The 26674-nt window shown below is 34.2% G+C and overlaps 1 protein-coding gene and 1 long non-coding RNA gene across 4 annotated transcripts in view; one reads left to right on the top strand and one right to left on the bottom strand.

Annotated features, from left to right (window-relative positions):
• CSN3 (casein kappa) overlaps positions 1–1039 on the top strand; it is a 7364-nt gene extending 6325 nt beyond the window's left edge. Inside the window, exon 2 of the mRNA XM_017878968.1 lies at positions 578–1039. Coding sequence (XP_017734457.1) covers positions 578–1039 — 462 coding nt within the window. The remainder of the gene's footprint in view (positions 1–577) is intronic.
• A 1645-nt stretch (positions 1040–2684) lies between these two features.
• The window catches only part of LOC108534106 (uncharacterized), an 81726-nt gene continuing 57736 nt past the window's right edge, over positions 2685–26674 (bottom strand). For all 3 annotated transcript variants that reach the window (XR_001886885.1, XR_001886887.1, XR_001886886.1), the window contains one exon: positions 2685–2812. This is a non-coding gene — a long non-coding RNA (uncharacterized LOC108534106). The remainder of the gene's footprint in view (positions 2813–26674) is intronic.

Genomic DNA, 26674 nt, shown 5'->3' with positions numbered 1-26674 from the left:
AAAAAAAAAAAAAAAATCCAAAATTCAAATCCAGGAATCGCTCCACATCACATTATATTACTATTCTGCGATAATTAGTTTAGGAAAAATAAATGTGCTCTTGGGCTAATTTTTAAATGAATAAAATTTGAGATCAATTACAAATATGTGGTGAGAATACATATGTGTGTGTGTGCCTTTTGTGTGTGTCTGCATGTTGTGCTTGCATATAACATGTCAAAGTTCTGAATGAGATTTTTCTCTGTGTTGGACCTATAATAGCTAACATATCAGATCACTTTCTATATATGCCAAACTCTGGGCAATATGGTTTACATTATGAATAAACTCATCTAATTTCTTTGAAACAAATATTATATTGATATTATCAAAATAATATTTATAATATTGAAAATCATGAAGTGGAAAGGCAATGTACAAATCAACATCTTATTAAATAATATTGTTGCTGGGTTCCCTACTTCTAATATCTTACTCAATGGCACATACTATATTATTTCAAAAAATGCAGATTTAAGGTATTTCCACATTTGGGTCTATAATAATAATATTCTGTATAATTTATTCTTTTTTGTAGTGCCATGAGAACGGTGAAAGACGGTTCTATCAGAAAACAGCTCCATATGTCCCAATGTATTATGTGCCAAATAGCTATCCTTATTATGGAACCAATTTGTACCAACACAGACCAGCTATAGCAATTAATAATCCATATGTGCCTCGCACATACTATGCAAACCTAGCTGTAGTTAGGCCACATGCCCAAATTCCTCAGTGGCAATACCTACCAAATAGCCACCTACCCACTGTGGTACATCGTCCAAACCTACATCCATCATTTATTGCCATCCCCCCAAAGAAAATTCAGGATAAAATAATCGTCCCTACCATCAATACCATCACTACTGTTGAACTTACACCAGCTCCTACCACTGAACCAACGGTTGACAGTGTAGTCACTCCAGAAGTTTTTTCAGAGTCCATCATCACGAGCACCCCTGAGACAACCACAGTCTCAGTTACTACACCTACGGCGTGAAAACACCAAGGAAATATCAAAGAAGACAACACAGGTAAATGAACATATACAAAATGAATAATTCTGACAAGAAGCATGGATTTATGAATACAACCATAAATTCTAAAATAGTACAAATAGATAAACTAAGTGTGTTACAGAAGCAGAAAAAAACAGGGTACTTACAATTTTACCTTGGTAAACCCATAGCATTGATATACCAGATTCTGTTCCAACTGGAAATTTAAAATAATTTTATTTGACAAAGTGAAAATAATTGGCAACTTTATTATCAAACTTTTTTATGACAATTGGGACACTCTTAGAATGTAATAGTTTTATTTCATCCTTATTCACACACAAACTATGACAGTAGAGTAAAACAGCAAGTAACACTTTCATGATTTTATTTCAAAATAATTTTAGACAAAGTTATATAGAATATGGGTTTAAGTAAATTTTAATTATGTAACAATTCTCTTGCACTCTCATTGTAGTATGAAGAGTGAAAGGAAATGATATGTTTCCATGCATTTCTTTATTTCAGACATCATTTCCAAAATGACTCATGAAGTTAAGCCTCTCATATTTCTCCTATTCTAAGATAAACCCATGGAAGAATTATAATGCTTAACTTGAAAAGCACATAAATATTAAAAGGATACTTTCAGAACACTGAATGTGATGCAAAATGTTACTATTTATTACTTGGACCAATGGATAATGGTAGACTCTAAAATAATCTGAAACTTATGAGAAGAATTTAAGCAAAGAGAATGATTAACAAAGTGAAAAATATCCAAAGAGTGTAAAATACTTTGGGGAGGCTGGGCGCAGTGGCTCATGCCTGTAATTATAGCACTTTGGGACGCCGAGGCGGGTGGATCACAAGATCAAGAGATCGAGACCATCCTGGCTAACATGGTGAAACCCTTTCTCTACTAAAAATACAAAAAATTAGACGGGCTTGGTGGCGAGCGCCTGTAGTTCCAGCTTCTCAGGAGGTGGAGGCAGGAGAATGGCATGAACCCAGGAGGCGGAGTTTGCAGTGAGCCGAGATCGCCCCACTGCACTCCAGCCTGGGCGACAGAGCGAGACTCCGACTGAAAAAAAATAAAAAACACACTTTGGGGAGAAAATTGCAAAATTTTGAGTTTCTTTGCAACAAATATTTTCAGTCCATCAGATATTTACATGTTTTATGATCTAAAATACCAGACAATGGTCTGTGATATCATGGGACTAGCATTAGCCTAGAAAAGTTTGCTTCTTTCATCTTCTTGCCTAATGACCATAGGCTGGTCATTACTTTCTCTGAATTTTTATTTTCTCATTTCTGGTTGCTATGAGACTCAAGTGAGCATGCACATGTGAAAGGATTTTAAAAACTGATCGATCTGTAAAATGTCATGGATTGGAAAAGATAAAGTAAAATTAATAAATATTAACATTTATTTTTAACCAATATCCTAAGTCTCCACTAAATGATAAAAGCTGTACATAATTATGTCTGTTGATTCCCATAGTAACCATACGAAACAGATATTATTCCTATCTCAAATTTAGGGATAAAAACTAGTAGGACTGAGGACATTAAGTAAATTATCACAGCTAGAACATGCAAATAGGAGGCAAACCAAACCTGTTTAATATCAGATAGTGGGGCTTAATTACTATGTCATTTATTTTTATATGGGCTGTCTAACTTGCCAAAAAACAGGGAAAATACACTGTGATTTCCTTAGACTAGCGTATGGGTAAACTGTGTTGTTTAGTTGCTGTTCAACAGGATATCTGTTAAGAAAAAGAGAATAAGAGCTGATTAGACAGCTGCCTTATCCTATTTTTGAGAACCAAATAAGAAAATTTTATTAAAGACAACATGAAAGCAAGTTATTTAATAAGTAGTTACATATTTTACTGATGCAAAATGTAAAGAAACATGTAAAAGACAGTTTTTCTGTAAATATTACATAATGTCTATTATTTTCAGTTTACTATATGCCTATTTTAAATATTTAAATTTAAATATTTAATCTGATTAATTTATGGGATACGACAAAAAAGAAAAATTATGGAAGCTAAATAAATATATATCATGAGAACTATTAACACACTATAAATAAATTTCTAAACTATCTTTATTTTTTATAGGACTTGCTGAAACCAAATGACTACTTCACACTCTCCTTCAGTCATTTGTCTGTCTTCAGTCAACTGAAAATGTGATTTTCACAGATTCAGTTCTTCTCTCCTTATATTTTACATTCATGCCACATTCAATATTTTGATTCTTGCACAATAAAGCCAACTGATTGCAACTGATTCTTTGAGAGGAGTTTGCAAAGGGACCTTAGGGATCTCTGAAACTTTGAAATGCTGACAAATTTAGTGTGAGTTAGAGTACACAAATTTACCTAAAAGCAGAGTTCATAGTTTCATCAGGTTCTCAAAAGTGGTTCATGGTCTGACACTAAGAATTTCTCCTCTAGGATGACACTGGGACCAGAGAAGAGCCAAGCCATAGTGTTCCAATCCAGGGGACCACAGAATGACTCTTGAGAGCCATGGGAACTCTAGAGTTAGCATTAAATTTAAGTGCCCAAACGTATTGCTAACGTTAGTCTAGATTATTCCTAAGAGCAAATTCTGGGCACAGGCAAATTACAAATGTCCACAACTACAAACACAGATATGTTGCAAAATTATAAATGTTGACGAGACTCTAGACATGCATGACCAGATTTCCCCACACTGGAAGCCACAGTCTCACATCTGTTCAAACACTCACACACACACACATCACACATCAGAAAGCTTCTGGAATTCAGGTATTCCAGTTTGGAAAAACATGTGAATATTCAAGGTCCAAGGATATGACATAGCTGTTTTCTTAAACAAATATTGCAAGGAAAATCAGGTCACCTTTGTGCTTGGTCATATTTAACATGCCAGAAAAAATAAAACTCACTCAGCCCTTATAAAATGTTTACTGGTCATTTATCTAATCTTCTGCTGTGACTCCCAATAGATGTGCTATTATTAGGATTGATTTACAGTCTTTTACCTGCTCTCTCACTCAAATGGAGAGTCTGGAACAGAGGCATGGAAGGAATATGACATGGCTAGACCTTATTTGCTGTGACCATTGATGATATTATTAATTTCTTGAAAAACAAAGTAAATATGTGGAAAAGGCAAAATTTATATCATTAAATATCTTATCACCTATTATATACAAGGTATTTCAAAAACACAAACAATAATAATGGCTGATAACAATAAGCAACGAGCAGTTATAAAGTACATAATATTTGCCAATCTTTTTTATATGTATTTACTCATGTAATATGTAGTCATGAACTACATATATTTGTTCTTGTTGTTATTATAAGTGAAAGAGAAATGAAGTAATTTTCCCCATGTGAGGCTGAGATTTGAACTCAAAGTCTTGCTTTAAAGTCCATGCTCTTTAAAAACCGACACATGGAACAGCATAAAGAACCCATACGTAAACCTGAACGTATGCAGTCAACTGATTTTCAGCAAGGATACAAAGAAGACACAATAGCAAAATTATAATCTTTTAATAAATGGTGCTGGAAAACTAGATATCACATGCAAAATAATGATATTGGACCCATATCTTACACCATACACAAAAATCTGCTCAAAATGGATAAAAGGTCAATGTAAGACTCGAAACTTTAAAACTGCTAGAAGAATACATAGGGAGAAAGCTCCTTGACATTGGCCTTGGCAAAAATTGTTTTGGATATCACACTAAAAGCTCTGGCTACAAAATCAAAAATAAGTAAATAAACTACATCAAACTAAAAAGCTTCTGCACAGCAAAGAAAATAATCAGCAAAATAAAAAGACAGCCCATACATTGGGAGAAAACATTTGCAAACTATTTGTCTAATAAGGGGTTAATATCCAAAATATATAAAGAACTCACAAAACTCAATAGCAGTAAAACAAATAATCTGATTTTTTAAATGAGCAAAAGATTGGCCAGGTGCGGTGGCTCACGCCTGTAATCCCAGCACTTTGGGAGGCCAAGATGGGCAGATCACGAGGTCAGGAGATCGAGAACATCCTGGCTAACATGGTGAAACTTTACCTCTACTTAAAATACAAAAATTAGCCAGGCGTGGTGACGCGTGCCTGTAGTCCCAGCTACTCGGGAAGCTGAGGCAGAAGAATCGCTTGTACCCAGGAGGTGGAGGTTGCAGTGAGCCATGATCAGGCCATTGCCCTCCAGCCTGGGTGACAGAGCAAGACTCTGTCTAAAAAAATTTTAAAAATTAAAAAATAAATAACAAAAATAAAAATAAATGAGCAAAAGACATAAATAGACATTTCTCCAAAGAAAACAAAAAAAATTGTCAACAAGTATATGAAAGGATGATCAGCATCACTATCAAGAAAATGCAAATCAAAACCACAATAAGATATCACATCACACCCGTTAGGATGACTATTTCAAAAAGTCAAGGGATAACAAGTGTTGACAAGGATGTGGACAAAAGGGAGTCTTTGTGCATTGTTGGTGGGAATGTAGATAGGTGTAGCCACTGTGAAAAGCAGTATGGAGGTGCCTATAGAAGATAAAAATAGAATTAGTGTATGACCCAAAAGACCCTTTTCTGGGTTCTACTCAAAGGAAATGAAATCACCCTTCGAAACGATATTTGCACTCTCTTGTTCATTGCAGCATTAGTCATAATAGCCAGCATGGAAAAAACCTAAGTGTACATCAAGAGACATGGATAAAATATGTTGAAACACACACACACACACACACACAAACACACAGGGATATTATTCAGCCTTAAAAAAAAAGAAAGAGATTCTGCTGTTTGCCACAACATAAATGAACTTTGAAGTTGTAGGACAGAAAGCTAATTTCACTTACATGTGGAATTAAAAAAAAAAAAATCAGTCAAATACATAAAAACAGAGAACAAAACGGTAGCTACCAGGGATGGGCCACACTGGAAAGATGTAGGTCAAAGAATACAGAGTTGAATGTAGGATGAATAAGTCTAGAGATCTAATGTACAACATGAGAACTACAGTTAATAATATTGTATTTTATTTGAGGTTTTGTTAACAGATTTTGGTGCTCTTGACACACATAAAAATGGTAACATTGTGAAATGATGAAAGTGTTAATTTGCTTAATTGTAGTAACCATAGCACTATGTATATAAAAAATTATGTTGTATACCTTAAATACATAAAATAAAAAATAAAATGTCTATGCTCTTAATCATGTAAAAACTACTATAAAATCATTTTCAATGTAGCAAGTGAAATAAAATGTGAAGCAAAATACTTTGAAACAAGAAAAACATTCTTAATATTGGCTCATATTAATATGATTATGTCTCATTAAATAACATTAATAATGAGTTGCCAAAAGTAATATTTAAGTTAAACACTTACCTCCCAGATATGATGTTACTCCATATTTGCATCTATTGGATTAACTAACTGGAATATGTACTTAATCCCTCAGCTAGTATTTTTACATGTTCACAAAATACATTGTTGAGCTGCTTATCTTTGACTTGGATAAATTACTTTGGATGCAAGGATTCATCCAGGTAGAAGTGGTTTGTTACACATGAGAAATTGGGTTGTTGGCACAGAAGTGATCTGATCTGGAGATGGTCACCCGTAGTCATTTACTTCTGTCGATTACTAGTTGATTGCTCACTACATGTAAATACAGCATGTTTCCCTCCCACCTCTAAGATGTCATAGTCAAATGAGATGTAGAAAAACATTTTATTTCTCAATCCTGCAAAATAGCTATATTTGAAAGTTCCCAGGTACTCAGAATCCAGTGCTACATTATATAACAAGTGTTTATATGGCACTTTAAAATGTATAAAGCACGTATACATGCCGACCTTTTAATCTTCACCAATAAACTCTTGAACTCTTGAAGTAATTTGTTATTGATCCTCATTTTACATATGTGGAAACAACTCCACATGGACAAACACATGGTAGTGAAAATGTATAGGGCTCATATTTGTATAGAATCTGATCAAAGTTTCAGCTCAGTATTACTTAGCTGTGTAACTTTGGGCAATAAATATAATGGAAAGTACTATTTACTGGTTTATTGATATACTGTCAGACTCTATAACAAGGGTTTTATAGGTATTTATTTTATATTGCATTCTCTTAGGGAAGTACTATTATTATACTTATGTAGATATGAGGAAACTGAGGCTCAGAGGGATTAAGTAATTTGGCTAAGATAAGAAAATAGTGACTAGTAGAACTTAGCTTTGAACTCTAGCAATTCAATCCACCAACCCTCATTATCATAACACTAGGACATATAGCCTTTAATCTGATTAGAGTATTCAAGGTATTAGAGTACCTTATTATCATTGTCATACCCATTATCATATCACTAGAACATATAACCTTTTATCTGATTAAAGTAATTAAGGTATTAGAATACCTTATATTAGTTGGTCATTCAATAAATGTTCATTCATTTATCCCTTAACTCCCTAAGTGATATTGCCAAGGATATCTGTTGTTCTTAAGATAAAGTCAATTTTCATAGTCCTGTTGTTTACAGTTCATTTCTCTTCATTAGATCATCATGCTATTCACCCCAGTGACTCAAAGACTTCTGTCACTGCTTTAGCTATACCATTACCATCCTCCAGCACTTTTCTGAAGCTGCTCAGATCACCATGATAATTCATAGCATCTAATCAAAATTTGAATCCCTGACTTATATCCTTGAGGAAATAGTTTCTGAACTTCCAAAATCAAGTGATCCACTAACGAAACGTGCCACCCAGCATCCTGCCCCTCCCAGCTCCTCTGTCTCTTAATACTCCTTAAACTCAATGATACTGGCCTCTCCACCTCTCCCATTGGGGCTATAAACCTTAGGGACTGTGTTCTGCTCACCACTGTCTCTCCAAGGTGAGGTCTAATACAGCGTAGCAGCTAAATAAATATTTGTTAAGCAAATAAACAAAGAAAGGAAAAATGGATTGTTGGTGACTAAAGTAGGAATACCGATTTAATTGGATTAAATAGCCTAGGCTTTTCTTACCAAAATCCAGAAAGAAAAGGCAGTGTTGACCTTAACAGTTCACTAGTGATTATGAATCAAAGCTGTCAAAGGCAATGATACACTGTTAGGCCAATTTTAAATACAAAAGAAAATTACTCAAATTATATTATCAATCACAGAAATCTGAAAGTGTAAAGAGAGAATGTTTTTATAATTTAATCTCAGTTTTCAAGGAAAGAAAATTGAATGTCAATAGAATGATAAACAAATTGCTATATCAATATTATATATTATCTTAACTCTAGTTCGATATTTGGAAGAAGATGGTAGCATCTCCTCTTCCTAATCTTCCTAATGTGATGTGCTATCATAGTTGCCAGATGTCCATGATATTGGGATAAAGATTATAAAGCTAATAGTCAAGGCTAATGAGCAAAATTATACTTAAAAGATCAAGTGTATTATGTCTATATTTTATTGGCATATACTAAGAAATCCCAGAAACTTTGGAAGGTAAGATTAAACTCTTAAATGTTCCCCATAAAATAAACATTTTGTATTAATACAGTTATTTTCCATATTAAAAAAATAATTCTTTCGAATCATTCATTACAAAATATCTACAACTATTGTTGGAATGGCTAAGACAAGGACCTTAAATAACAAAATCTTGACATACTTCATGCTATGGAAGCAAAAAATTTTAAACTTAACATTTGAAGTAATCATACAAATAATAAAAATGTAGCCAACAAAAAGAATCAGAAATTTATGTGCACACAAAAACCACACAGATGTTTACAGCAACTCTAATTCCTAATTGCCAAAACTCAGAAGCAACCAAGCTGTCCTATAGTACGTGAATGAATAAATAAACTGTGGTACATCCAGACAATGGAATATTATTCATCATTAAAAAAAAATGAGTTATCCGTCCATGAAACGACATGGAAGATCCATAAGTCAATATTACCAAGTGAAAGAAGCCATTCTAATACAGCTACATACTGTGTGATTCTACTATATGACATTCTGATCGAGGCAAAACGATGGAGACAGTAAAAGGATCAGTCATTGCCATGGATTCAATGAGAGGAAGGAATAAATAGGTGGAACACAGAAGATTTTACAGCAGTGAAAACTATTCTGTAAGGTATTATCATGGATATATGTCATTATACATTTGCAAAAACCCACAGAATGTAACACACCACAAATGAATCTTAATATAAGTTATAAACTTTGGGTGATCATGATGTGTCAATTTAAGTTAATCCACTGTAATGAATGTGCCACTCTAGTACAGGATATTGATAATAAAGGAGGCTGGGATAGGGGGCTGAGATAAGGGGTATATGGGAACTCTATGTACTTCCCACTCAACTTTTCTGTGAACCTAAAACTGCTTTTGAAAAGTAGTTTTTAAGAAAAAGAAAGAAATGAAAATCAAAATGTGAATAACATCAAAATGGCTATTTCCTATTTTATCAATTAATATTTTAAATACACTCAATGTAGCTTGATGCCACACGTATTTAGTCTTTACTTATACGTGTATTTTAATTTAGATGATCTATCGAGACAAATGCCATCAAGGTTAAGTTCACCTTTCAAAACCAGAAAAACAACGTCCTCACATAGCCAGGTTGCGCTAAGACAAGCCTACATCCAGACATCAAAGCAATCATCGAGCCAGGCTTCACTTACTGTTACTCAACCAAAATCACCTGTATCAGTTTTACCAAACCAATCTCTAACAACCAATTCTTTTAAATCTTCAACATCCAAGTCTACATCCGAACATTCATTATCCTCTCAAAATCCAGCAAAGGAGTCTAACTCTGCCAAAAAGCAATTTCTAGCTAAAAAGACTGTAAAAAATCAGCCTCAACTGAAACAACTTCAAAAAACAACAGAAATTAATCCACAGGTTTACATACAAAGTGACCTTACCTGACAAGTCTATGCCCAATCAGGCATCTCTCACCAAAACTGCTATAAAAATACAGCTGCTAAGCCTAAACAGAAACAGTCAAAAGTCACCAAATCTATAACCAAGAGGACATCATCTTCTCACAAAACAAACAAAAGGTCATCAGTTGTCAATGCCACACAGTAATCACTTGTAAAGGGAGCAAGAAGAAAGACTACAGCTGCCAAAGCTGCACTTTGGCAGACATCATTTTTCCAGGGTGCAATGAGGAGCCATCTAGTTCCTACACCTAAAGTTTCCACAGGTAAAACAAGGAGAGTTTCTTCTAAGAGGCATCCACCAAGCAATTTCCCAGGCTCCAGATCCACTTAAAAACAGTGGCAAAGTTCACAGCCAAAAAGTCTCAAAGATGCAATTCTGCTGGAAGCCAGTGTCCAGCTTCCAAAAACAAACCAGAGAAGATGGGCCCTTTATGTCCTGGTCTCCAACTTACTTGACTTTACTAAATGTTCCCAAGCACCATGTGCACAAACTTCATCCACCATCCTCATGTTCAATAAAAATGCATCCATCCCAATTTCAAACTCACAAATCTAAACCTCATAAGCCCATACCTTGTCCACATCAACCAAAAAAGTATCCATCTCAGAATTCTGGAGAAGCAGTTACTTCATCACACACAACACCAACTCCTATCCTTGCAGAGATCACCATGGCAGCCATTGGAGATAATAATGATATCACTACTAGCATGTCTTAAATTACACCTACCTCAAAGGCCTTTTCTACTACCCTCTTACCTACTACAACTATCTCTGTATCTCAAATCATCACCCACTCTGCAGATTACACTACCACCAGGCAAGGTACCGCTATGTTTGAAAGTGGTACTGTTGTGGTAACTAACACTACTGCTGCTGCAGTAGGTAAAACCATGTTTGAAGTTGAAGCCACTACTCCTAAAACTGACACAACTATTAAAGAGACTGCTGTAACTGCTTCTATGACCAACCTCACAGCCACTATAGATAGCACTTAACAGTGCAACTGACACTGAAACCACTATGGAGGCTCTAGAAACCATGACAGCTGCTCTAAGAGTGACTGCTTCTACCCTCGGCATGACTCTGCCTGAGACCAACAACACTTCCACTACTGCCTCTAATTCCACCACTGCCCTGGATGATGCTACCAGTGCCACTAATACTACTGTTGACACTAATCCTGAAAGAAATGTCACTGTCCCTGAAGAATACACCCACGACATTGAAGATTATAATCCAGCCTCTAAGTACGAGTATGACCCAGAGCTTGCTGAAAGTTCCACCATAATTACAGAATCTAATGCCACAAGTGCTGTTATTCCTTCATCTCCAGGGGCCACTGTGCCTATACAAAATGCCTGAGAACCTACAACTGATAACACTACTCAGAATCTACAGGTGATAGCCACTCCACATAGCCCTTGAATGTTCATTGGATACCCCAACCAACGATCAAATATTTGAGAAAAGGCCAGGCGCGGTGGCTCAAGCCTGTAATCCCAGCACTTTGGGAGGCAGAGACGGGCGGATCACGAGGTCAGGAGATCGAGACCATCCTGGCTAACACGGTGAAATCCGGTCTCTACTAAAAAAATACAAAAAATTAGCCGGGCGAGATGGCAGGCGCCCGTAGTCCCAGCTACTCGGGAGGCTGAGGCAGGAGAATGGCGTAAACCCGGGAGGCGGAGCTTGCGGTGAGCCGAGATCGCGCCACTGCACTCCAGCCTGGGTGACAGAGCGAGACTCCGTCTCAAAAAAAAAAAATTGAGAAAATACTGAAAAGGTTTAGCAGTGAAAACATAGCAATGCTGTAAGCATATACTATAATGTAGTTTTTAGTCTTTTTTCCTTTTATGCCAACATATCATATCATATATCTGAAGCACAAGAAGAATTGTCATTGAATTTTAAATGATGAGTCAAAAGTTCATAGTTCTCAACACTTGACATGAGTGGAATTTGTCTTTTATTCTTATTTCACTCTAAAGTGTCTTCGATGTCCTAAGAGCAACAATCCTTAAATTCTCTTAATTCCCCTCTCTTAAATTCTTTTAATTCTCTTAAAATCCCTCATTCACTGACCTTGATTAAATTATCCAACAAAACTTTGTCTCTTATAGTTTAAAGGGATAATTTATTGGCTTGGTGAATTTCATTCTTATGAAAGGAAATGAACACTTAAAATTGTTACCTATAGAAAATAGGAATTACTTTTGTAGGCTATGACATTTCTAGGATGCTATAAAACAGGAGACAGAGATTTATTCAGATCAACTAAATTTCTTCTTGGCCTGAAAGAAAATTTGGCCCAGAAGAGTCCTAGAAATCTGTATGTATCTCCTTGTATAGAAAGACTCTTTAAATCATTCCTGAGTTATAAGGCACTGAAAGAACAAGACATGAGCTTCTTAGATCCAACAAGACTGTCTTGAATGAATGATGTCAGTGGCAGCTTTGGGACTTCTCCCTACCATTATAATCACATACTCATAGATCGGGTCCCAACGCATACATCGAGTCCCAAGGGTAATTGAACTGAGAAATCCTACACCTGGTCCTTTTCTCCAAGGCTATCACTATTCCTTCAAACACCTACATCCTCTGAAAACTAAGCAGAATGTTGATCTAATTTTATAGGGCATGTGTTTTTGCTGGCGGTGTTGGTGAGAGAGAAAGAGAAAGAGAGAGAGAGAGAGAGAGAGAGATCATTCTATAGCTCACCAAAAGGGCTGTACTCATAAATGTACATTTCCCATCACAAATTTCTTCTGCTGTTTGCAATGTGGAGTCAACAGAATACGTACATCATAATCTAGCATTTTAAAAGAAGAATTAAAAAACAAGTATTTTTCCTTTCAGTCCACAAGTTTTAGATTGATCAGTTTTTATCTTAAAATACTCATTATCAAGACTATTTCACAGATTTTAAAATCAATGTACCCATGATAGTCAATTAGTATGCATCATGAGTACATATTATATTTTCATAATCTGGATTCATATTATAAGCCTAAACCAAATTAGTAGACAAGGTTTCTCTTCTTTGTATAGCCTTTGAAGATATTTTAACTGCAGATGAGAAATAAGATAACAATCTGCTAAGCACAGGCATAAATTTTCATCTGCTCTCTAGTGTCACACATGTTAATGTCTAATAATTTTCTGCTAACTGCTCTGCTTTTTCTTATACATTTAAACAATTATACACCTAAAATATTGACCAAGGGTCCTATTTTGTTAAAAAAAAAAAGTAATTTCAGATAAGGGGGTATATTCATTTAATATGTTCACTTAAAAATACATTTTGAACATCTATTAATAGCAAGTTCCTCTGCTAAGTGCTATGAGACAGTACAAAAAGACCCAGACAATTATTCTGGACTAATGAAGTTCACAGTAAAAGAGGAAACATACCATATGTATATAACTAATGATAGTACAATTCAAAATAGAAAAGAAGGTGTCTTACAGACTGAGATCATGGCAGTGATCAGGAAAAAACAGTGTTATGATGGTGTGCACTTGTAGTCCTAGCTACTTGGGATATTTGAGTGGCAGGATTGCTTCAGCCCGGGAATTCAAGGCTGCAGTAAGCTATGATTGTGCCACTGCACTCCAAAGTGAGATTCTGTGTCTTAAAGAAAAAGTGTTATGGAAAAGATGGTACTTGGGTGGATGTGTGCTGCAAGCTGGCTGCTGGACCATAAACTGTTTACCGGTCAGTTATGAGTGAAGGACATAAATCACTTTTTGTCATTATGCACATGTACTATTTATTTCAGTTTCCTTTTAACTATTGATTCATTCATTTACTCTTTCACTCATTCAGTAGCAAGACTTTCTTGTTGACAAAGGCAATGTGTTCTGGTGCAAGCTCCTTATCTCATTCCTGACCAACCATTTGAGTATACCTGAACTAGAACTAAGTAGCGGCTACTCCCTGCTCTTATAACTGGGGCGTGCTCTCCTCATTTCACCTGTTTCCACCCATTCACTGTTGAGTAGTTTCTCATAAATTTAGGCATTTAAACTTGTAATTCTTGCTATAAACAATGAAATAACTTAAGATGTGTGTAAAAGAAGGTAAATTATTTTAGCTAATGTAAGATGAAGGTGAGAGTTAGTAAAGGCCTAATGGTGAAATTGAGGGGACAATTTTGAGATATATTAGGGAATAAATATCAGTCAAAATTGAGAATTTGTAAATTGGATAAGATAGCGTTAAAGAAGAAGCTATTTTCTGAATTGGATAACTGGTTACAAGATAATATCTCCACAAGAAAACTATTAGAACTGATAAGCAAATTCAGCAAAGTTGCAGGATACAAAATCAACATACAAAAATAAGTAGCATTTCTATATGCTAACAGTGAATAATCTGAAAAAGAAAAAAAGGTAATTCCATTTACTATAGCCACACATAAAATTAAATACCTGGGAATTAACTGAAGAAGTGAAATATCTCTATAATGAAAACTATGAAAGACTTATAAAAGAAATTGAAGAGATATCAAAAATGGAAAAATATTTCATATTCATGGGTTGGAAAAATCAGTATTGTTAAAATGTCCATACATCCCAAAGCAATCTACAGATTCAATGTAATCACTATCAAAATACCAATGACATTCTTCACAGAAATAGAAAAAAAAGTCTAAAATTTACACGGAACCACAGAAGACCCGTAAGAGCCAAAGCTATCCTAAGCCAAAAGAACAAAACTACAGGAACCACATTACCTGACTTCTAATTATACTACAGAGCTATATAACCAAAACAGCATGGTACTGGCATAAAAACAGATACACAAACCAATGGAACAAAATAGAGAATCCAGAAACAAATCCACACATCTGCAGTGAACTCATTTTTAGCAAAGGTGCCAAGAACATACACTGCAGAAAAGACAGTCTCTCCAATAAATGGTGATGGAAAAACTGGATATACATATGCAGAGGAGTGAAACGAGGCTCCTTTCTCTCAGCATACACAAAAAGCAAACCAAAATGTCTTAAAGACTTAAATTGAAGACCCAAAACTATGAAACCACTACAAGAAAACACTGGAAAAGTCTCCAGGACATTGGTCTGGGCAATAATTTCTTGAGCAATACCCAGAAGCACTGTCAGCCAAAGCAAAAATGGACAGATAGGAACATATCAAGTTAAAAAGCTTCTACACAGCAGAGGATAGAATCAACAAACTGAAGAGATACCTAGAATGGGAGAAAATATCTGCAAACTACCAGTCTGACAAGGGATTAATAACTAAAATACATAAGGAGCTCAAATAACTCTACAGAAAAAAATCAATGCTCTGGGTTTTAAAATGGGTAAAATGCAAGGTATGGTATATGCCTGTGGTCCCAGCTACTCAGGATGCTGAAGTGGGAGAATCACCTGGGGGTGGGAGGCAGAGGTTTCTATGAGCCAAGATCCCACCGCTGCACTACAGCCTGGGTGATGAAGCGAGACCCCGTTTCAAAAAAAAAAAGGCAAAAGATTTGAATAGATATTTCTCAAGAGAAGACATACAGATGGCAGAATGGCAGATGAGTATATGAAAAGATGCTCAAATGCAAATCAAAACTACAATGATGTATCACTTCAGCCCAGTTAAAATGGCTTATATCCAAAAGGCAATAACAGATGCTGGTGAGAATGTGGATAAAAGGAACTTGTACACTGTTCATGGGAATGTAAATTAGTACAACCACTATGGAAAAGAGCTTGGAGGTTCCTCAAAAAAACTAAAAATTGAGTACCATGTAATCCCGCCATCCCACTGATGGGTATACACCCAAAAGAAAGGAAATCAGTATATCAAAAAGATAGTTGCACTCCTATGTTTGTTGCAGCACTTTTCACAATACCTAAGATTTGAAAGCAAACTAAGTGTCCATGAACAGATGAATGGATAAAGAAAATGTAGCACATATACACGATGGAGTACTGTTCAGCCGTAAAAAGAATGAGATCCAGCCATTTGCAACAACATGGATGGAAGTGGAGATCATTATGTTAATTGAAATAAGCCAGGCACAGAAAGACACATCACATGTTCTCACTTATGTGTGGGATCTAAAAATCAAAGCAACTGAACTCACGAACATAGAGAGTAGAAAGATGGTTACTAGAGACTGGGAAGGGTAGTGGGGGGATGGGAGGGGATGTGGGGATGGTTAAGGGGTACAAAAAAGTAGAATAAGACCTACTGTTAGATAACACATTAGGGTGACTATAGTCAACAATAACTAATTATACGCTTTAAAATAACTTAAAGAGGGTAATTAGATTGTAACTCAAAGGAAAAATACTTTAGGGGATGAATGGATACCCCACTCTCTATAATGTGCTTATTTCATATTGCAGCCTGTATCAAAACATCTCATGCAACCCATAAATATATACACCTTCTATGTACTCACAAAATTTTTTTACAAAAGATATTACAAAACAAGGTTTATAAGTCAGTCTGTAGGCAAAACGAAGAATTTACTTTGAGGTGGGCTGCATCTATTCCAACCTGTGTTAAAAACTGAGAGCACATCATTATTTTAAACACCCATGGTACATTACAAAACTGGATCACAGATTAGACCACAAAGATAACGTCTCTTAATGTTAAAAACTCAGAAATTATATTACCAGAGGCCTCTCTTGGTAGACTGCAACAAATCTAAAACTATGAAATATTAAAAGTTTACTTTTCAAAGGAATAAAACTGTTGTAAAATAGGCACTAGTATGATTTTAAAAATAAGACTATGCAAACTCATGGGGCACAAAGTCATAGGAAGAGGTAAAGTGCTGTATTAATTTATAGTATCATGGGGACATTAGAGTACATTTATCAAAAAGTTATACTTCTATTTATGCATCTCAGAAATTAATAAAATAGATTCCCAAAATAGTAGGGGAACTATACAAATATATTAATTTAATTACAACAGGTATTTTTCCCTAATAATGTGAAGAAAAGGAGAATACCTATAATTACAGTATATAATTGAGAAAGAAGAATTTTTGCAGTACTCTCAACTTTACCTTTGAAACAACATATTACTGATTCTTAGGAAATCTCGGATTCATACAGGTAAAACATGTAAACAGTTACACTTAAGGAAAGGGATTAAAGTATCATTACCAATTAACAGATACCTTGAAAAAATCTTTGTGATTATAAAAATATACATAAAAAATAAGATGGAATGTTACAATAATAACACAAATATATAACATAATAATTATTCATTGATCTCCACCTATTATTATTTTTATTTATTTATTTATTTATTTTTTTGAGACAGAGTCTCGCTCTGTCGCCCAGGCTGGAGTGCAGTGGTGCGATCTCCGCTCACTGTAAGCTTCGCCGCCTCCTGGGTTCACGCCATTCTCCTGCCTCAGCTTCTCGAGTAGCTGGGACTACAGGCGCCCGCCACCATGCCCGGCTAATTTTTTTGTATTTTTAGTAGAGACGAGGTTTCACCGTGTTCGCCAGGATGGTCTAGATCTCCTCACCCCGTGGTCCGCCCGCCTCGGCCCACTTATTATCTCTTTTATGCAATAGGATTATTCTGAAAAGTCACATCACGCTTGTATATGAACACTGGGCAATAGTCAGCACGCATTTTGAATACAGATTTTCAAAACCAGAGCACATATATACAGTCTCTGTAGAGACTAAAGATTTCTGCTTCTAAAAAAACACACAAAAAAATGTAGAAAGTATATTTGAAATAAACTTTATTAAAAATCCTTTATGCAGACTTAAAATACATCTCAATTATTCATACCAAATCTCAGTTTATTCTAGACAAAAGTTAATGAACTTCTAAGAGAGAGCTAGATGATTGAATCAAGGGAAATCAAATTTCTAACAGAATAAAAGGAATTAATTTTTTAAAGTTAAGATGGCATTATTAAGAGAATCACATATGAAGAACCAATGCTTATCAAAGAACTGTCACTTTGTTTTCCAAGTATTTACAATTAGAACACAAGTAATCACATAATATTCATTTTTCCCTTCTTTTCTAAGAGAATAAAAGTAGGAAGAATAGAATGTGTTCTTGATTGTCTCATTAAATTAAGATTCAGCTAAAAATTCTCATAGTGGCTCACACCTGTAATCTCAGCAATTGGAAGACCAAGGCTGGCCGATAGCCTGAGCTCGGGAATTCAAGCCCAGCCTGGCTAACATAGTGAAACCCCAACTCTACAAAAAATAAACAAATTAGCCAGGCCTGGTGGCACACCAGGCGTCTCAGCTACTTGGGAGGTTGAGGTGGGAGGATCCCTTAAGCCTGGGGGTTTGAGGCTGTAGTGAGCTCTGATCGCGCCACTGCAATCCACCCTGTCTCTAAATAAATAAATAAATGTAATTCTCAGTAAAATCAAGAACCATTGATTCATTCCCAGGAATTTGAAGATCCCAAACACTTGATCTGTGTAGGTAACGCCAGAGTCTTTGGAAATGTCTTCTTTTAGTAGGTTCATGATTTTTTTTCTCTTTCAGGCATGCATTAAAATATCTTGATACGTGTTTGATATAAAGTTCAGTCATTTTGGTTGCATAAACTAGGTAAGTGAAGAAAAGTTAAGAAATAATATTCAATTTGGTTCAAGAATAAAATAATCATGATCTCTTAAATTAAGCATTCTCTTTAATGAAGGATATTTTCCCCCATTTGAACAGCACCTTCAATGAAATTGTACTTCTATCAGCAAAATCGTTATAAAAAATAAAACTTGTCTTGATGAAAATTAAGCTTTGATTATCATCAGAATAGTTATTTAAAATTAAGTACTATTTGCTTCTAAAAAAACAAGAATTTAACTGAGGGGTCACTCAGGATCAGCTTGATGTTTATTTAATATTTCTCAACATAAGTTATGTTCTCAACTATGTGTGTCTTAGTAAGTTCAGTATTTTTCCCCTTATTGTTTTTATATCAAATCATGATTCTGTAGAAATGCTCTCAGAGTAGAATCAGCAGTGGCTATTGAAATATCTAAATATGTATATGTATACGTATTTTCACACACACAGAAATACACACATATATATGCAAACATTTATGGACACACTTGATATATAAAAACAAATAATTTCATAAAATCTCTTTCACTTGAATTATTATAAAAAGTCAATAGTTTTCATAGAATTTAAGACTGCTGAATGTTTTGTCACTATTTCCTGCAATGCCTGATTCTATGGGCTAAGGTGCTTATATCACTTTTGTTTTGCTTTTGGCTTCTGATACTTCTTGTTCCATTATATGTTTGTTAGGTTTATCCTTTAGGGTTCTAGACTTTTCTCTGGAGATATGTGGCATGAATTGTTTCGCAAATAAATATAGCCTAGAGTTGTTCTATGAATTTTTGCTGATTCACAGGAAAAATATCTTCTAATTCTTTGTGGACCAATTGTGAACATTTGAAATAGAGATGATCTGATAGTATAATATCACTAGCTTATACATAGCCTTGTTTAGTTGTCTTTAAGAAGACAAATGCAGAACAGAAAGAAAGCATTAAACCTTAAATATCTTTTTATCCCACACTTTAAACTTCTCTGTTTGCTATATTTTAAGTATATATAATATATCTTATATAATGCATGTGCATAATTTATATATAAATTTATTTTCTTAGTTTATTTTTTAATCAGCAGGGATGAATAATAAGAAACATTTAGAGCATGAGTTTATCCAACTTAGTGATCCTTGTCTTCAAATTTAACAGGTGGAATCATCATTTGCTCTTTCCTGCCCTGTCAGAAATCATATATCCGCAGTGTCATAGGTAAGAAAAGTTAGATTTCAAATTCGCATTTTAAAATATTAAATATACTTTGCTTCTCTTTCACTAGGCATGAGGAAAATCATCAAACCAAGAGCTCCCTCTTTAGGTGATTATAAATGTAAACAAGATGGCTGCTTGTTTCTGAAGCTCTCAGATTACCTCAAAAGTTTTAAATTTTTGGGTGGTGGATATTCACCTTATGCTTATACACAGTTACAGTAGCACAGTTTAGTCAGCAAAGAAACATAATCATAAATAAGAATAATAATAGCAATAAAATTACTTATAAGTAAATTAAAATATACTTATTTAGCACTCAGAGACAAAGGAAGTAAGGAAAATAAGAGAAAACTTTATGAATAACATATTCATCACAAATTATTTATAGTAATGATAAACTGAAAACAACCTATCAATTAAAGAATGGATTAGAACCTGTCCTGTAGAATATCCGCATGGGATGACCATAAGTCATTAAATTTATATTTACAAAAAGTTTACAATAGTATTCTATGCTTATATAATATTTGGGGTATAAAAAACTTAATGTATAATATATAAAACATAATTTTAATACATATTAATATGATACATAATAAAAATATAATACATAATTTTCTACATAACACACTACTAAAAGTTTAAATATACCATTACTAAACAATACAGATTTTTTAAGAAATTACCAAAGTAATGAGATTATAAGTAATTATTTTTATTTTTTATTTAGTTTTTGAGTTTTTCTAATTCTATCTTGAGTCTTAATTACTTTGAAAACCAAAGAATCAATCTTTCAGATATTTAATATTTCCTGAAATTTATTAACTAATTAAATTATTAATTTAAAACAACTAGAAATAGGTTTTCAAATGTGTAAAAATCTACACTTAAAACACTTGTATTTTTTAAATTATGTTTCGCCAATTACAATAAATACATTAAGTGGGAGCTTCTTAGAAGGTCTTGTTCTAATGAGTAAGAAATTATTTTATAAATCTGGTAAACTAAAAAAGCCATTTAAACCATGTTGAGCTTATAAATTATTTTTAACTGTAAGTCACAGCATATCTTGCAACCATGTTATGAAGCCAGTGATTACATTATAAAGGAAAAATCATGTGAGTTAATATTTTCAACAAGCAACTCAGCACCAGTGAATTTATATGACAAAAAAATAAAAAGAGAATAAATATAGCTCAAAAGTTACACAAAGATGGTCAAAGGATAACTCTGAGACATGCGGTGATTTGCATGCAAATGAAGGCTAGTGCTGTCAATGAGCAAAGGGAAAACATGAGATTTGTGATGAGGAAGAGATAAGAGAAAAACATGGAAGTAGCCTGGAAACAATAAACCATGTTTTGCATTTTGGGGGTAAAACAGCAACTAGCAAAGGGGTCAACCTGGATGGGCTCCACTTGAGCAGACTGGCAAAAATCATAAAAAATAATTAAATTGTTATTATTTGTGGGTTATCCAAAAACCATGAGAAGTTGACTATGAAGTTAAACATGACAATTGTATTATGTAAAATCTTCCAGCATCTTTCTGTCTACACCTCCAGGTTACTTAGGGAGGTCTGTACCTTACCATTTATAAGAATATCTCAAGACTGTAATTTTTAATAAAACATTTTAAAAATAAAAATAAGATTGTTAAACACGTTGATTATACAAAGATCACAGTTGTGGCACAGACCTTTATAAAGCACATAAAATATAACATTATTAAATCAATATTTGATACAAAATTATTCATTATAAACATTAAAATTATGTAATTAATAATTTGGTTGGCTTTATTCAAATTTAAATGGGATGCTTTAAGACAAATTTGAAGCTCCAGGTTCTGTGAAAAAGAAGCTACTGCTCAATTAGTTATGATCTACCAAACTGATTTTCTAGAAAAAAAAATTAATCATTTAAAATCATTCCAGGAACCTTATTGTGGTTAGTTATTACAAGTTCAAAACCACTATTTTCAAAAATACAAATCACAGCATCTAAATAGGCAACTCCACAAATAATTCAAATTGGGAAAGTTTTAAGGAAAGGCTCACAAATTTGATCTCATTTATTTTCATAATCCCAATACAATTATTAGCAACTAGAGTTGGAGAAGACAATCTATCACACTCCTTTTCATTCTTGAAGTTGAGATAATAAGTGAAGAAAAATAAACTGAGAATATTTCTCATGTTCAGAATGAGCCTCATGACATTTTCAGAGTTACTGGAAAAGCCACTGTCAGTCATGGGCTATTCAGTGACCACACAGAGCCTAATTTCAAATAACCGATAGTGTAAAGGAGATGCTACAGAAAATTATTCCACATATGTGAATGCTTTCATAGTTCTTGAAAACTGTTTTCTTACAAAGGTAAAACAATTGAGTTTTCTTTGCAATTTTGTTTCAATGATTTATTTAGATCTTTATTATTCACACTTAACATGAATGTAAAGTAGCCTATCCCTTGTGAAAATTCCCACATTCTGTATATGAGTCTAAACTTTTATATATATTATAAAATTTTAAATTCTAAGTTGGATAGATTTTATATTTCAATACTTCTGAAACTTAAATGTTCTATAATTAATGAAGATTTATTTTAGCTAATAGTTTATTTCTTTACACTCGTTAATCTGTTAATTTAGTCAATGGTTTCCTTAGACAATGTTTGACATTTAGAATTTAAAATGTATTTTTCTGATCATCACAATTGACTCATGATTTTTACCATTACAGAAATGGAAAAATGCAAAGAGAGTAAGAAACTTTTCAAGGTTGCAAGGCTGAGAGGTGCTTGATCTGGATTTGAACTCAGATCTCTCTGATTCCAAAGCCCACACACTTTCTACTATGTCAATTTGCCTCTGTCATGTAACATAGGGTAATTTTTCTTGCTATACTCTTATTAATAACACTAATGATAGTAATCAATAAAACTGAGTTTATTATATACTTTGCAATGTTATAAATGCTTTACATACATTTTTAATCATCAATATGACCTTATGAAGAGAATACCATTATAATCTTCTTTTGCATATAGGTAATCTGAATGAAGCACAAGATTATTTTTATATGTTGCTTTGATTTTATAATGGCAGCATAATTCCTTATTTATCTTCATTTATTTTTTATTTTTTACATTTTAGTTTATTTTTATATTTTTTAGTTATAGTAGGGAATAGGAAAATCTCTGTAAATGTTGATTTGTTGTTACCACTAAGGTTAGTTTATTACCTTTGTTTGACTTTAATGAACTTCAAGTGAATTTAATAAATTTTTTCCTTTAATTTGCCAAGTATCAAGAAATATCTGATCAACCAAACTGAGCCCCTCATTATGGACTGGACCTTCATGGGTTGTACCCTATTGGCCTTCATCTCATCCACATGCATCTACTCATTTGTATCACAATCATTTAACAAGATCTATGACTACCTTTTCAAACTACAGAAAACACTTTATTTCCTTCTCTGTTTACATCAATTCAAACTCCACCACACCCATTACAAACTCTAAACTCTTCAAATCCACTAGGCAAAGCTCATCATTGCTCAACTCCATTTAAGGAAAACCAGCAAACTCAATTTCAAGCAAGAATAGCCCTAGCACATCTACTGATACAACTAAATATTAGAATGACTGGTTTCCACCAACTGTGTATCTTACAAACCTACCATATTGGAATCCTTTCTCACAACATATTCTTAAAGCAATGTCAACAACTCCTTCTGTGTTAACCCCTATTGTTACCATGTCTATCCAAAATTCAACTCCTTATACCATTACTAAATGTCATATTGCTATTGTCTTCACAACCACTCAAACCAACTCTACTACCACACCACCACAGAACCTACTCTAATTGATTCTCTCTCTAATACCAGCAAGAATGCTGCAATTCCTATTCAATACACATGTATAATTGTTGCTTATGCCTGGGGCCATATGGCTATATTGCATTATGTGTGTGTGTGTGTCTGTGTGTGTTTGTGTGTGTGTGTGTGTGTGTGTGTGTGTGTGTGTTGAGAGAGCAGGATTAAAAATTACAAAGCATGCTCCCGCCCATCACAAAATTAAAACTCTATTAAGGAAATATAAAACCTACATTTACAAATTTTGTAAAGGCTTGCAGGAAATGTCATGGGACTAGGATATAGTAATGAGAAGTAGTAAGAAATGCCATATTCACAATACCTGCTTTGTGTAGCCATTCAAGAGAGAAATAAGCCACTATGTTTAAATAGTGCTAATGTATGATTTTTGAAATAATACACGACTTTACATAAATATATTGCATACATTCAAGATTCTAAGATTAGAATTCTGATAACTGATTAAATTGTGGTACTTTTTGTACATAAAGTGCCACCTGAAAGTCTTATACACTAGATTAGGAAATCATCATCCTATTGGGATAATGCTTCACAGCATGGTAATGCTTCTCTTGAATATCATTTAATTGTTGTTACTCTGAATAGACCTTTAATACATTCCTCAATCCATTATAATAAAAGCCCTAATCTAATTATCATCATAAACAGTTAGCATATATTTAGTACTTTCCTATGTTCTAGGCAGTGTGAATGTAAGCACTTTGCATTGATTTATTCATGTAATACTTAAAACAACTCAACAATCATGAAGAAAATGAAGCAACAAAAAATGAAACACAGGTAGGTATGAAATCCAGGCAGTCTCTCTTCAAATACTCCATACTTAACTACCGCAATGTTTCTAAATATGCCTTTCTACATTAAAATTGTATATATGTTTATCAATGCCCAATAAAAGGAATTTGGACTAAATAATTTGTATGTTTCTTTAGGTTAAAGAATAGAATAAGTTCTTACCATATTCTTATTTTTAGTGTCACCTAATATAAGGTACATTACTATAAAATTTCTCATGGATTCATTTCAGTAAAAGTATATTGGAAATTACTTGTAACGTCCGACTCATACTAAAATGATACTAGAAGAAAACAAAGCAGATATGGACCTCAACTGCAAGGAACTTAGGAATTCATTCTTGAATATTAGCTACATAAGTTTTATGCCAAAATAAAAGTGGCAAATCTCATAAAAAGTGTATAAAGAATCATTGGGTTTCAGATGAGGCAAAAAAATAATTTAAGTTGGGCACATAAGAAGGCTCCCAAGAGTGAGAATATTTTATTTGGGCCTGAAGGAACATGCAGGTCATTGAGACCCCTAGTTTAGAAGTCTAGGAGCATTCCAGAAAGAGTGAAGAGCATCAGAAAAGCAACAAACCTTTAAGGAAAATAGGATGTGGTTTAGATAATCCAGAGCAAATGGTTCATGAAGAGGGTAGTGGAGGGGAAAATAAGATTTACAAAAGGGAAAGCAGGGTTTAAATTACCTAGACTTTTAAATGAACTCTTTTCTACAGGTATAACCAGTACCTGTCCTTCTGTTACTCACACCCTAACTTTCTTCATTTCTCTAGGCACAATCTTATTGTCACCCTTGTTTCCAAGAATTTACCACATACCACCACTTCCTCAGGGTCCACTGTTTTTACCACTCCCCAAACAGCCCCCAAACCTACTATTTCCACGAGGATCACATTAGCAAGAGTAGTCATCAACATGCTCCCAAATGCGCTCACTACATCTCCTTCTTCAGAAACATGGGCGCCTATAACAACATCAGCATTAACCAACAAAATGTAAGCTAAGTTTAGCAACAACTGATATAGAGGTAAATTGGGGACTGAGCAAAAAGTTGCATCTGGAACTTCTTTGACTAATGCGAGCCTTAGCAAATTCAGGACTACTCTGAAACTTTGTAAGTCAACACTAAGGGTGATGACAATCATGTGGATTATGATATCGACCTTGAAGCTGACACCACCTTTGAAAAACGAACAATTGCTATTTCTCCAAATGATGTCAATCCCAAAGATGCTTATGTTTCAATATAATCTATGCAGTAGGTAGTGCTCCAATCACAATTTGAATAAAAGCATGCAAGAGAATGTGTTAAAGACCAAGCTAGAGAAACAAGTGTGTAGCACTCTAGCAATTAATTAGGAAATAAACTTTCATTTTAAATTTTCTATTGATTACTGTGATTTTCTATTGCCATACAGTGTAATTTTCTATTGCTATACAGTGTAATACTTTCAAAACTAAAAGTGATGCTTTATAGATGAATCACTTGAAGAAATACTATAAAGAACTTCAGGTGGCAGCTGCGCTCAGTGGCTCACACCTGTAATCCTGGCACTTTGGGAGGCTGAAGGGGGCGGATCATGAGGTCAGGGGTTCAAGACCAGCCTGGCCAACATAATGAAACCCTGTCTCTACTAAAAATACAAAAAATTAGCCAGGTGTGGTAGCAGGCACTTGTAATCCCAGCTACTAAGGAGGCTGAGGCAGGAGAATTACTTGAACCCAGGAGGTGGAGGTTGCAGTGAGCCGAGATTGTGCCATTGCACTCCTACCTTGGTGACAGTGTGAGACTCCATCAAGAAAGAAAAAAAAAGAAAAGAAAGAAAAGAAAAGAAAAGAAAGAAGGAAGGAGGGAGGGAGGGAGGGAGGGAGGGAAGGAAGGAAGATGGTGTAGTGATCATCACCCATATCCCATCCCCTAAATTCAGCTGTTGTTAACATTTTGCCCTATTTTGTCTATTATACTCTCTATGATTGTGTTTGTTCTGGATTTTTCTTTTTGCTGAATCATTTAAAAGGAGGCTTAAGTCATAAAAGCACTTTACTCCTAAATACTTTGGTATACATTTTGGAAGAAGGCTATTATTGCTGGGCACAGTGGCTTGTG

The sequence above is a fragment of the Rhinopithecus bieti genome, unplaced genomic scaffold (genome assembly GCF_001698545.2).
Source record: "Rhinopithecus bieti isolate Rb0 unplaced genomic scaffold, ASM169854v2 scaffold_905, whole genome shotgun sequence".
NCBI classification, from domain to species: domain Eukaryota; kingdom Metazoa; phylum Chordata; class Mammalia; order Primates; family Cercopithecidae; genus Rhinopithecus; species Rhinopithecus bieti.
Note: the sequence above shows the minus strand (reverse complement) of the source record. Positions and strands in the feature narration are given on the sequence as shown.